Source organism: Python bivittatus, unplaced genomic scaffold, assembly GCF_059951505.1.
Source record: "Python bivittatus isolate LINGU-HERP-01145 unplaced genomic scaffold, Pbiv_v1 ctg000080_np1212, whole genome shotgun sequence".
NCBI lineage: Eukaryota > Metazoa > Chordata > Lepidosauria > Squamata > Pythonidae > Python > Python bivittatus.
This window is the reverse complement of record NW_028277035.1, coordinates 43927529-43941084: the sequence shown is the minus strand read 5'-3', so window position 1 is coordinate 43941084 and position 13556 is coordinate 43927529. Positions and strand designations below refer to the sequence as shown.

General features: G+C 41.9%; 2 protein-coding genes across 6 annotated transcripts in view; both read left to right on the top strand.

The window, feature by feature from the left end:
* ZFYVE28 (zinc finger FYVE-type containing 28) overlaps window positions 1-6285 on the top strand; it is a 34361-nt gene extending 28076 nt beyond the window's left edge. Inside the window, exons 11-13 of one of the 3 annotated variants that reach the window (XM_007430527.4) lie at window positions 2242-2328; window positions 4646-4758; window positions 5279-6285. In XM_007430527.4, the coding sequence (XP_007430589.1) occupies window positions 2242-2328; window positions 4646-4758; window positions 5279-5410 (332 nt within the window). In that variant the 3' untranslated portion in view covers window positions 5411-6285. Of the gene's footprint in view, window positions 1-132; window positions 2329-4645; window positions 4759-5278 lie in introns of those variants that run through there. The other 2 variants (XM_025168134.2, XM_088133938.1) reach the window with 2 other exon arrangements.
* A 2539-nt stretch (window positions 6286-8824) lies between these two features.
* Window positions 8825-13469, top strand: MXD3 (MAX dimerization protein 3). 3 transcript variants are annotated; one of them, XM_007430529.4, is made up of 6 exons: window positions 8825-9183; window positions 9404-9503; window positions 10617-10646; window positions 11221-11335; window positions 11829-11997; window positions 12614-13469. In XM_007430529.4, the coding sequence occupies exons 1-6, from the start codon at window positions 9114-9116 to the stop codon at window positions 12811-12813; spliced, it is 684 nt and encodes a 227-aa protein (XP_007430591.1). In that variant the 5' UTR covers window positions 8825-9113; the 3' UTR covers window positions 12814-13469. The 3 variants fall into 3 exon arrangements, with proteins under 3 accessions (XP_007430591.1, XP_025023900.1, XP_087990063.1); XM_025168132.2 differs by lacking the exon at window positions 9404-9503 and adding an exon at window positions 9852-9909 and having other exon boundaries at window positions 8982-9183; XM_088133937.1 differs by having other exon boundaries at window positions 8982-9183; window positions 12617-13469.
* Window positions 13470-13556: the final 87 nt, after the last annotated feature.

Sequence of the window (13556 nt, the reverse complement as noted above, 5' to 3'; positions counted from 1 at the left end):
TAGTGATGCATCAGGACCCAGGATTCTGTAACACTTAGATCAGTTACATTTAATTTGCAGGATACTTGTAGTTGATAGAATCTCTTGCTTCAGGAGATTCATTAATCTTCTTCCCTTGTTGCTTTCTTTCAGTTGGGGAACGTTTCCATGTGCAGGAGCAAAGTAGAAACTTCAGAGGTTCTAGATGAAAAATGTCTGCCAGAATAAACCCCCCTAAAGTGTTCCAACAAGGAGACTTATCTCTCACTTAGGTGCTGCGACTGACAGGACCTCATCTCTATGAGTTGCACATCTTTGCTTACATTTGAATCAAGCTCACGCTGTGCCAGAGATAGCGTGATTCAGTTTCTCCCAAACCAGTTTGAATTGAACCCCAAAACATTCAAAGCACACATAAAAAGTGTATGATTTGAGCTTTGGCTTGCTCCCTGCTTTCTTATGCTAAAGGAAGCCTCCCACAGTAACTTTTACCATCACTTCTGGCCATTCAAGCACATGTAAAGTTGGAATACAATTAATATAATCCATTGGACAACCATGCTCTTTCATCAAAATTAATGCATCTATGATAGTTGTATTTGATAGGAAAATAGAGTGAACAGTTGCAAGTTATACATAAATGATGAAAAGCTGGAGCAAATAGAATTTGAATACATTGGTGGAATGTTTCCTAATAGTGAGAAAATGGATGGAGAAATGCTGTGGAAATACAAGGAGAAAGGTAGTAGCTTATATATGAGACGTTGTGAACGGATGTTTGTTGAAAGAAGCAAAAATAACCCTGAAGAAGAACATGCTTCTACCCACTTTGTTATATAGAAGTGAGAGCTAGGAGTATCAAGAGAAGTTGAATGCAGTAAAAAGGGGATACAGGCAGTCCTTGCTTAATGACCCTAATTGTGAAGCAGTTGTTAGGTGAAACATCATGCAACTGCACCACTTAGCAACAGCTGCTCCGGCAGTCTTGGTTGCGGTTGTTAGGCAAGGACTGGCCATCATTAGGTGAGGACCTCATGCTTCTCCTGCCCTGCTGTGCTCGCATCCGCTTCAGCTCCTCCCACCCGCCTATCTCCCCCCTAATTCTGCCCTTTTGGCCATCCTGCACTCCGCCATCACCGCCTACTGCCAGCCCCAGCTGACCTTCACTATCTTCTTCCTACCGCTGCTGATGAGGTGTGCCTGGCCAAGGCACCTGCTGGCCCTTCATGAGGCCGTGTGAGTTGAAGCGCATGCTGTGATCATAAATGCAGGTGGGCTGCCAAGTGCCTGAATTTTGATCACATGACCACGGGGGCACTGCAATAGCTGTAACTTTGAGGACAGCTGTAGCTACCATTAGTTCAGTACTGTTGTAGCTTCAAATGGTCGCTGAGTGAATTGTCATTAAGTGAGGACCGCATGTTCTTAAGAAGTATGTGTGGTAAAACCAGAAGAGATAGGGCAAAAAATGAATGATGAATGAATGTGGATTGAATACAAGCATGAGTGACCAGTGGAAAAGAAATACATTGAGATGGTTTGGTCACAGAGAGAGAATGAATGAAAATCAAATTGCAAAACAAATATATGAAGGAAGAGTGAATAGGTTGAGAGGAAGGGGAAGGCCGGGAGAGTCACAGTCAGACAAGGTTGATGAGAACCTCAAAGAGAGTTGAGAAGTTTAAAGAACAAAAAGTAATGTATAAAGCAGCAAATGTCATAAAATTGATGATGGTTTGCAAAGATTAAAAAATCTGGAGTTTTAGCTATGTTTCTTTTTCATCTCTTGCCTTTAATTTCTTTGGTTTGTTATTTCTTACTCCTTTTCCTCACTGCATATTTTTCTTAAATTAGTACATATATACATACATACCCTAGTTTTTTAAAAAGACAGTGTGAACCAGATGTGATAGTTTTGCCTAATAGTTGAGGAGGCTTCCTTTGCTTTTTAAATGAGTTAGATAATTTCAGCAACCTTCTCCCAAAGAGCAGGTTCAGAAAACAATAAAAAAATTATTTAAATCCTCTTTCTCAATGCCAAGGACCAAATCTACTCCTCCAAGCCATGTGCAAGATTGTTTATGAATCTTTCATTTTACGTCTAGGTTGACCTCCTTCCCTTCTTTAAAAAATAATGGGCAAACCTACATGGGAATATAGTTCTGGGACGGCTATGAATGTCTTATATGCCCATTATCTGGAGCAGAAATTTTTCTGTTAAGTGGCAGCAGCCCTGTATGCTAATATCTTTTTCCTCTTCAGAGTTGGATGTCTGTGTGGCACCAACAGTGCCTTCCCTGACTGACTGTGCTCTCTGCTCCAGCAGTAGAGAAGGCGTGAGGAGAGACGGTGAGAGCTCCAAGGTGGAATGGGTCACCTACAGGCCCCTGAGAAGTTCTGTCTCGGGGGATGTTGTTCAGTGTCTGTCTCCGACTAATATTTACAAGAGAAAATGTTCCCATGTTTAGGAATATTTTAGGTAAAGCTAGAGTCGTGACTGAGAGCTAGTTTGGTGTAGAGGTTAAGGTACCAGGCTAGGAACCAGGAGACCATGAGTTCTGCTCCCACCTGAGGCACGAAGCCAGCTGGGCCAGTCCCTCTCAGCCTTAGGAAGCAGGTAGTAGCAAACCACTTCCAAAAAACCTTGCCAAGAAATTGCAAGGACCTGTCCAGGCAGTCTTCAGGAGCCAAGACTGACTCAAACACAAACACACACACACACACACACACACACACACACACAGTCACTATTATCTGATAAATGAAGCTTCACTTGTAATAATTCATAGTCCATTGATACCTTACAAAGGCATTTCAGTGTGATGTCCTGTGCTGTCTTAGCTTTGTCCTATTCTGGAGCCCCCTGGGTTTCCCTAGGTTTTTGCTTCCTTAGTTGAAGTTCTTTTCCATTTGATGAGCTCTGTGTCTGACCATCCTGGGATATTTACAATGGGGCAAAAAAGTATTTAGTCAGCCACCAATTGTGCAAGTTCTCCCACTTAAAAAGATGAGAGAGGCCTGTAATTTTCATCATAGGTATACCTCAACTATGAGAGACAAAATGAGAAAAAAAATCCAGAAAATCACATTGTCTGATTTTTAAAGAATTATTTGCAAATCATGGTGGAAAATAAGTATTTGGTCACCTACAAACAAGCAAGATGTCTGGCTCTCACAGACCTGTAACTACTTCTTTAAGAGGCTCCTCTGTCCTCCACTCGTTACCTGTAGTAATGGCATCTGTTTGACCTTGTTATCAGTATAAAAGACACCTGTCCACAACCTCAAACAGTCACACTCCAAACTCCACTATGGCCAAGACCAAAGAGCTGTTGAAGGACACCAGAAACAAAACTCTAGACCTGCACCAGGCTGGGAAGACTGAATCTGCAATAGGCAAGCAGCTTGGTGTGAAGAAATCAACTGTGGGAGCAATAATTAGAAAATGGAAGACATACAAGACCACTGATAATCTCCCTCAATCTGGGGCTCCACGCAAGATCTCACCCTGTGGGGTCAAAATGATCACAAGAATGGTGAGCAAAAATCCCAGAACCACATGGGGGGACCTAGTGAATGACCTGCAGAGAGCTGGGACCAAAGTAACGAAGGCTACCATCAGTAACACACTACGCTGCCAGGGACTCAAATCCTGCAGTGCCAGACGTGTCCCCCTGCTTAAGCCAGTACATGTCTGGGCCCGTCTGAAGTTTGCTAGAGAGCATTTGGATGATCCAGAAGAGGATTGGGAGAATGTCATATGGTCAGATGAAACCAAAGTAGAATGTTTTGGTCTAAACTCAACTCGTTGTGTTTGGAAGAGAGAGAATGCTGAGTTGCATCCAAAGAACACCATACCTACTGTGAAGCATGGGGGTGGAAACATCATGCTTTGGGGCTGTTTTTCTGCAAAGGGACCAGGACGACTGATCCGTGTAAAGGAAAGAATGAATGGGGCCATGTATCGTGAGATTTTGAGTGAACACCTCCTTCCATCAGCAAGGGCATTGAAGATGAAACGTGGCTGGGTCTTTCAGCATGACAATGATCCCAAACACACCGCCCGGGCAACGAAGGAGTGGCTTCGTAAGAAGCATTTCAAGGTCCTGGAGTGGCCTAGCCAGTCTCCAGATCTCAACCCCATGGAAAACCTTTGGAGGGAGTTGAAAGTCCGTGTTGCCCAGCGACAGCCCCAAAACATCACTGCTCTAGAGGAGATCTGCATGGAGGAATGGGCCAAAATACCAGCAACAGTGTGTGAAAACCTTGTGAAGACTTACAGAAAACGTTTGACCTCTGTCATTGCCAACAAAGGATATATAACAAAGTATTGAGATGAACTTTTGATATTGACCAAATACTTATTTTCCACCATGATTTGCAAATAAATTCTTTAAAAATCAGACAATGTGATTTTCTGGATTTTTTTCCTCATTTTGTCTCTCATAGTTGAGGTATACCTATGATGAAAATTACAGGCCTCTCTCATCTTTTTAAGTGGGAGAACTTGCACAATTGGTGGCTGACTAAATACTTTTTTGCCCCACTGTACTTGCGTAAGTATACTGAACACTTTGAAGGCAGCGCAGGGAGGTTTATGGCACTGACTGGCTTTAGAAGATTGATATACAACTGTCTTGCCAACTACTCTTCTGATCCTTTGCAGATGCTTTGGTGCCACCAGACTGGGTGCCAGACAGCACTTGCAGCCACTGTATGGCTTGCCATGTGCCTTTCACCTTTCTTCGGCGACGGCACCACTGTCGGAGTTGTGGGAAGGTAAGAGATCTGGGCTACTTTGGGGTACACCCAGCTAGCATGGGCTAGGAGTCAAGAATGCTGGGAGCTGTGGTTCAGTGACATGTACTATAGTTCATTGATTAGATTACTTTCCAAAAAGATCCTTTCTGTGTCCAGAAGGGGGATTGGAAATGCAGGATCTTCAGATGAGACAAATTGAAAGAGGCAGCCTTTTCAGGTGGTGGGGACTGAGCTACCAGGCAGATTCAGAGCAGTAAGAAAGAAGCAGTGGAGTAGCCTATCATGTAAAAGAATGGACTAAATTACAGCTTGTTGGGTAATCCTGTGTTGGGCCTTAGGCTGAATTATGACTGAGTCTTAGACCAGGGTTGTTATCCTTTTTATTGCAATCTGCTTCATTGGATGTTTCTAGTCATACACACATAAATTTATTAAATTCAAGTTCATACATAAGTTCATTACTACTTTCTTTCATCCAAAGGAAGTGAGGCTTGTTATCAAGTTGCTCTTGATGGACATTTTCGCATTTTTTTCTCAGATCTTCTGCTCTCGCTGCTCATCGCACTTGGCAGCGCTGCCCCATTTTAGGCAGCTGAAGCCAGTCCGGATCTGTACACACTGCTATACTACCCACTTGCCTTCGACTAATAAGAATGCTAGTTGCCTGTGAGCCTCAGTCTCTGGATGAGGGCTTTGTCAAACACCATCTGTGCCTGAGGAACCTCCAAGAACTGGAAGACAACTGCAGCTTGGGTCACCAGCAAAGGACTGTGGGAGCAATCACACCTGTCTTACTAGGATTCTCCTCGGAGTAAAGCAAAGGGCTTTTGGTTGTCAGGGCAGGGGTTGGGCTGGAGGAAGAAGCACCATGTTCTCATAAGAGGGGATGAACTCTTCCATTTTTATAATAAAGAACTCTTGGGATTTGTGGGGTTGGAGCTAGAATTTATTATGAAGAAGTCTGAACAAACTCTTCTATATACTAATAAAGCCTGCTTTTTCTATGATGGAATGAACTCTGGCCCATGTAGAAATTGCTTGGTGCTATTTACCTAACTTCTGGTAGAGCCTAAGGATAATTTATTGTCCTAAGGTTAGTTTTTGACAAAAAATGAGATTGTGTTACCAGATTTGGATGCAAGTGCAATAAGGTATTTAGGATACTGCTGGTTGGAACTGAAAGGCAGGACCTGGATTTCCAGCAATAACTTGTGGAGGACAGCCATGACATTTTGTTTTTCAGCTTTGATGTAGCCAAGAGCTGCAACACTGTTCATATGCAATGTATGTTTGTAAACTTTTATGCCGCATTCTGGGAGATGCTTTGGAAACTTATCTGGGATTAATACAACTCTTTCTGAAACCACTATGAGCTGGTTAACTGCCTGAAAACTTGGCTAGACTGGAAGCTCTCTCTCGCTCTCTCCCTCCCTCCCCTCCCTCCCAGAAGAAAGCAATGCAAATCACTTCCATAATACTGCCAAGAAAACTGCATGGATGCAGCCATGAGGAGTCAAGTTTGACTTGAATAAACTAACTTTTTACTCGAAAAATGCTGTCTGTTACTATTGCCAACTTGTGTACTCTGAGTTCAAAATACAGTGGTACCTCGGGATACGAACGCCTCTACTAACGAACGTCTCGGGTTGTGACCAACGCGGGATACGTCCAGAGTCACGGAACGGATTAAGTTCGTATCCCGAGGTACCACTGTAACTGCTTTTGCTGGATTTAGCTGTTGGGTTGCTATTGGGTCTTGACAAGACAGAATCTAATACTGCACTTTCCTCCAGGAAAGTGCAAATACAGATTCTACGAACCTTGTTGCTGTGCTGTTTTTCTTTTTTCCCCTCATCTCAACCAGAGGATTTTGTGTATTGGTGAGCTTGTGTGAATGTGTGTGGCTGCAGTGCCTGTCTTTATGCACCAGAGAATCTCTCTGATATCAGTTGAATAGCAAGTGCCAGGGTTTATTAATTGCACACAGGCGTATGCATGCCTTCCAGCCCATGAGTTATCCATGGGGAGCTTAAAGGGGAGCTTAAAACACCTGCTTGAAATGAGAAGAGATTTTGACATTCTCATGCCTGAACATTATAAGAATGATATTTAACATTATTGATAGAAGTAGTATATAGATCTCTATTAACAGTAACATGTAAATCAATATTTCAATAATCTTTCCCTGCTTGTTGTCTTTCTTGCCTAACATCTGCACAATTTGTTCATAATCAGGGAAACCCTCTATTTTTTGATAATTGTCCCCTAATTGCATTGCTGATATGCAGCAAAGATGCAGTGTCACTGTATTTTTAAAAAATGGAGGGAAGTATTATTAAAAAATGTTCAAGCCGTATCCATCTACAAATTCATTCCTAATTCAGAAATATATTGAGAGAAGTGCAAGGCTATACTTAAACCAATTAGAGAAAAGGGCCATAAGAATTAGAGTATAAACTTTAATATGCTCCTCAAGTATACAGACATATCCGTTAAGATACCATCTTATCCTGAATTTGCCATTTCTCATGCTGCAACTGTATAAAAATTGGTTTTTCACTGAAAAATATGGCATATTACAAGAAGACTCATCCCATTCCAATTTTTAAAAACGATGTCTAGGTGAGAAGAATGAAAGAAGGTACAGTGGTTGCACGTGTTCATTACACACCCTGTCTTTACAGTTGTATGTTTCAAAGATGTGTTAGGGAGTACAGCCCCCCCCCTTTAATTAAATACTTACGGAGCTTGGATTCTTCTAATACATCTTTACACTAGATCCTTATTGTCAGGATTTTGCCCATCTGGCTGAATGAAGTTGCTTCTGGACTGCTGCTTTCTGTCCCTCACATCTTGCCAGTTACGCCAGGGCCAATACAATTTTGCTTTGTAACAAATGGCATTCCTCCACCCGCTCCTTCCCAAATCAAGAGCGATGGGAGCTGAGGCAGAATATCCTTAGAACCTCTCCTTGCAGGCAGTAAGGGTACAAAAATAAATGGCTAGCAATAGATGATGCTTTTTCATGATACCTAGCATAAGTTGCCTAAGGTGATTTCTCCTGCCTACCAGTAGGGCTGTCTGTGAGTGTAAATTGGAATGGTTTTTCTATAAAAGGTAAACACAACTCCATGCCATAATTGTTTTTAAAGATAAAAACACTTATGTGCAGGAAGCTGTTTATGGATGATGATGATATTTATTAAATTTATATGCATGCTGCCATACTCCCAGCAATTCTCATTATCTGTGGAATGTCTTAAAATGTAAGCTAAGGTTGCAGTCCTATATATGAGGAAGTTTAAGGGGGGTGGGTTACCTCTGAGGGTAAGATTATGCTGTAAATTTGTAGCAGGTGTTTTTTTTAGAACAGCACCTATTAATTGTACAATATGGGAATTGTAATCAAGCATAGCTGGAGATCATCAGGTAGAACAATATGGCTTCTGGACTTTTTATAGCAGCCGCCAGCTTTGTTGCAGAGAAATAGTCTGTTCATATTAGTGATGTATCACCAGCACAGTGTTGCCTGAATTATTCCATAGAATAGATTATAACTGCGTATTGCTTAAAGGAGCAGGTTGTCATACCTTGCATTTTCATGTTCTGTATGAGTCTTCTCTTCTAAATAATTATTTTCCTCCCTAAAAGTAGTACGGTATGTGTTGATCATTTTTTTCTAACTAGGTACACGTTAGCATACACCCCCACCCACACACGGATGCGTGCCGGCGGGCATTATTCCTGCAGAGCATAATTATTCTAGATCAGACCGGTCAGTGGATATTTTACCACGCTCTTTTTTGTTCACTTGCTATGCACGCACATAGAAGTCTGTAACTTACAAAAGCAAAGGACTCTAATTTACAAAAACGAGCTGTTCCAAAGGAGAGTTAGAACGCGTCCCATTGAAATTCCTCCAATCAATAAGGAGAGCGCTGGCCCCGCCCTCCGTTCAAATATGAGGCCTCATCATTACCCGCCCGAATTTGCTTTGAAAGGGCGGTGATGGATAAACGCCTGGTCACGTCTTCCAGCCAATGATAGCGCTGGTTTCCCTAGCCACGCCCAGCACAGGTTAAGATTCAAAACAATGCAGCGGTGGTTGCCTGAGCCTAAGATCGGGAAGGGGGCTGAGGGTCTCGAGTCGGACGATTCAAAGACGAAAGCAAGCAAACCGCTTAGCTTCATCCTGGCTTGTGCTCTGTCTGAAGGTGCTCCAGGAATACCTACTGCGCGGATTCGAAGGGGCGGGGTCAGAACCTCGGAGCGTTCGAAGGGGCGGGATATGGCCTGGGGTGGTTGCTGAAGGCGGTGGGCTGGTTGCGTTATCAGGGCCACAAAGTTCCTACTTGCCTGGATACCCTGTTGTCATGGAGCTCACGACTAGCAACATTCAGGTGTTGCTTCAAGCGGCCGACTACTTGGAGCGCAAAGAGAGAGGTATTCGTTATTCTCCAGGGGCGGCGCGTAGATTGCCTTTGGAGGGTGGCTGAACCGGGTCTCCTCGGTAGGAGGGGAGCGAGCGGGCGGGCCGGCGGGTTGTTTTCTTAGGAAAGGCGGGGGCAGATTGGAACCTCTAAAACGTGTTTATATGTATTTTATACACACACACATACATACATACATACATAAATATATAAATTATATATATATATATTAGAAGCCGAACACGGCTATGCTTCTCTCTCGCCTTACTGCGGGCAAGATGCGTTACAGTCGCAGAGGAGACCGAAAACGCGAAAGGCCCTGAGGACCCTCCGGTAAGGTTTCTTCAGCTAGACCTTGGGCTGGTTCACGTGTTTTGTTTTTTTCCTTTTCTTCTGACTGACTGACTGACTGACAGGAGGGGGAGTCTGATGGGGGAAACCAAGTCTTGTGAAAGAGTTGCATTTCCTCTAGACCAGGGGTCCCCAAGACCTTTTTAGGGGGTCTGCAATGTCAAATAAATACTTTAAAATTTCTGTTTTAATTTCTAATGCAGTAAATTTTGATAGCTATCACCCACATAAACCAAAGCTATTTGGGGTCCTCAATCATTTTTAAGAACATAAAGGACCAAAATGTTTGAGAACCACTGCTCTAGACCAAGTTTTTCTCTTTTCTTTTAGTTTCTTATATCTTACATTATGAGGAAATTATTTGGAACAGCACTCACATAGAAGAAAGGTACTACTACATGGGAGTGTGGTAACTAATCCTTTCCAATGGAAAGAACAGGATGTTCTGTAGTCAAAAGGAAGTGGAGGTTGGGAGTGAAATTTAAGCAGGGCTTAACTGAAAGCACGATTGTCAGAATATTAGGAAGTATTTCATTTATTTTTTTTTTTAGTAAAAATCAGATTGACTATAGTTTAAGAAAACCAGACATCTTCCTTCTGTGTTTCTGAATGACCTAGGTGCTTCATAATGCTTTTCCACTTTGCCCTGAAGTATATGTAGACTTGGGTTTAAGATCTTGACTTTGAATCTTATAGACTCCATTATATAATGCCTAAATATTGACAGATGAAGCATAGTTCATATTTGTTCACCTCCTTTAGGATTATACAAAGAGTGAGGATATTCTTCCCTAATATTTAGGTTACTGGTATTCATATTTATTTTTTTGAAATTGATTTTGCCACTATTGCATAAGCTTAAGATTCTGTCTTCTAGCAAGTCCAGTGAGTTGTTTTTCTTTTGAACGGAAGAGATAACTGACCCCTGTCTTACTCCTTCCTTACACAAAAGAAGAAGGTTGAAATTAAGCATAAGAGATTTTGCTGTGACTGAATATGCTGTTAATTTGCTCACCAAATGATGTCAATGGAAGCAACTATCAATTTTTGGAGATTAAATGTAGCCCATCAATTTTCTTTTCTATTTCCTTTCAGGTCTGTACACAATGATTTGGAGAAACATAGGTACACTTATGGAGAAATATTGTCTTAATTGCTTTGTTTAAGCTCCTCCCCCCCCATTTTATTGCCTGGGGATGAAGGATGAACTCATTTCTGCCTGGTCCTAGCTATATTCATAGCCCCAATTCCTCCATTGATTTTGAGGGTTAGTTCTTGATTCAGGCTCCAGGGTCATCATTTAAGAAAAGTTTTCTTTCTGAACCAGGAAGTGATCTGTCTCCCCCAATGAAATTACTGTGATTAGTAGATGGCTTTGACAGATGGCTAAACCCATGGGTTTAGCTCCCTGCTTTGCCTGAGCAAGCCTACTGTGGGCTTGCACAGACAAAGTGTGAGCAAGTCTTGACAGTGCCATCACTTTCAAGTTCAATTAGTTAAAAAACCATACCTTCTCTGAATTGTGACCAGAAGATTGTGACTCGTGTCCAAACCCCTGAATTATGGAATGATTGAGACCAGCCATATATTGATGATTTACTCTTTGGAGAATGTGGTTCTATCTTGGTCTGGAGGCTAGAATTTGCTTAAGGCTTTACCTAAAATGTGATTGTCCACAATCTGCTTTTCTTCTCTCCAGAAGGGCCCAGGTACGGCAGTGTTTAGAACAGCTGAAGCAGCAGATCCCCACAAACACAGAGCATTCCCGTTGCACGATGCTCAGTCTCCTGCACCAAGCCAGATTGCACATTAAAGTAAGTGATGTACCTCACTCCTTTCAGGAGGCTGTAATAATATTGGGGATAGCTAAAAATTGCCTTTCTTGCCTGGTTTAGTTAGTGATTTGCAAATGGTTTTAAGATTTGTAATTCTAATATTTTATTTATTAAAAATAACCCATGGCCTTTAAAATTGAACATAGGAAACAAAAAAAAATGTTTAAACATGATCTAGTTAAAGTAGTAAGTGGAAATGAATTAAAGGAGGAAAACCCCCTGCGAGCCTTCAAATAAGCTTAAGAACCAATGAGAACAAAGGGAGAAATCTAATAGCAGCCAAGAGTAACATGCTATAATTTCTTCAGTTTTGTGCTTAGGATAGACTAGCTAGCAAATGCTTTCAGCTGAATACAAGAATGTGGTTGCCTTTCTGTTTCTAACAGTGGCCAGTGTGATGCTTCTACACTTGAAATGAGAGCATCTCAATTATAACTCCAAATATTATTCTTGATCCTTCTTTCACTCCCAGAAACTAGAACATCAGGAACAGAAAGCTCAACAAGTGAAAGAGAGGCTTCGCCGTGAGCAGCAGAATCTGCACCAGCGCTTAGAAGAGTTACAGGGCCATATGAATATGGAACATACACGAGCAGATAGTCTAGATTGTTCTCAGTTCTCCTTTGAGCGCTCTGACTCAGGTGGGTACTGCCCAGTAATGATTCTAGTGCTATATTCTTATGATGCCAACAGGTTATCCTGCAAAAAATGCAGGGTCTGATGAGCAGAAAGTCTACTGGCTAAAGTGTTAATCATAAAAGTCACAGTAAATTTGGAGGTCACCTAGGTTGAGGATGGCTGAGCCAGGCCTATGTTTGTTTATTTTATAGGCCATCTGACTCCCAAGCAACTCTGGGCAACTTACAACTAAAAACCATTTTATTAAAAGAAAATATAGACCAGAAAAGCAAAGTACAGAAACAAGACCAATCAAGACTAAAAAAAAAAAATGGGGGTGTGTGGAAGGCTCCACAAAAGGATGGAAGCCTCGTGAATCTCAGGGTGGGAGAGATCATTATAGAGGGCAAGAATCGCAAGAGTAGGTGTGCTTCCTGGATCCTGCAAGATGACATTCTTTGACAGGACCCAGTGTGTACCCACCCCGCTGGACTAAACTGCATGGGCAGAGACAACAGGAGGTAAGTGGTTCCTCAGATAGCTGGACTCTATGCCCTCTTTTGAAAAGGAACCCCTTGTGCAAGACACTGCATTCCATTTGAATAAAATGATTATGCTAAGATTTTTTTTCTGTTGCAGAAGATGCTGAAGTGGATGTAGAAGGCCTGGTACCTACCAGCATTGGAGAAGATGTCATGGCTGCCTTCAGTACTCAGCAGGAGCACAGCTATTCCAATGTCAGCAACTTCTGGTTATGGACGGAAGTCCAGTTAGGAGGACAGCTTTCATCTAGACAAGCTTCAAGCCTTTCAACAATTCTTTCGTGGCAGAGTAACTGATACATGGTTTATAAGACTGTTTTCTGTAAGTAAAGAGGAACCTTTCTTGCTGCAAAGGACAGTGCACCTCCTGCTCATCAAACCAAGTCTTGCACCTCCACCTTCTTCACAAAACCAACTAGGGTAATTGCCAAGAGACTTATATAGAAGCTGGCTAACTTTCCTTGGTAATGTGTGGCAGGAGGAGGAAGAGTGAGGCTTCAAAGCATTTGACCTACACCTGCTATCTTGAAATATAGAATGGGTAGGTGCGTCTTATATCCCATACTGATAAAAGTTTATGGAGCAGATGAGCTCATTCTGCAGACTTGGGTTGGTAAGGATTCTCAATTAGGCCCAGAATTGATCATAGCATAGTTATTCCTTCTCTTTTTAAACAAAAGATATACTTAGCTTTGATCTGCTGGAGGATTAAAAAATCCATACCAGAATAGGTAAATGTTATGCTCAGCTGTTTTATATGAAATGGGTTCTGCCACTGTTAAATTGACTATGGAATAATAGTAAAGCTTTGCTTCAAGAGACTTTTGCCATTGCAAAATCCAGGTTTTTCAGATCTTCCATTTCCTTTTAAGCAATCCACCATAAGATATACTCAGTGGTGTTTTGATATTTTTAATTGTAACTTAAGCACAGAGTAATTTGTAATGTTTACTAACTAGTAGCTACCAATCCTCTTTGAGTTCTTATATACAAAGGCTTGCTTTCAAGTTGCATAAGAGGCAAGTGTAAACAGGAAGACA

What these genes read in the sequence shown, in the direction of transcription:
- MXD3 (XM_007430529.4), top strand. Translation starts at nt 9,114, where the DNA reads ATGGAGCTCACGACTAGCAACATTCAGGTGTTGCTTCAAGCGGCCGAC. An exon ending in AATGATTTGGAGAAACATAG is followed by an intron (nt 10,647 to 11,220) that starts GTACACTTATGG and finishes TCTTCTCTCCAG; the next exon opens with AAGGGCCCAGGTACGGCAGT. An exon ending in AAGCCAGATTGCACATTAAA is followed by an intron (nt 11,336 to 11,828) that starts GTAAGTGATGTA and finishes TTTCACTCCCAG; the next exon opens with AAACTAGAACATCAGGAACA.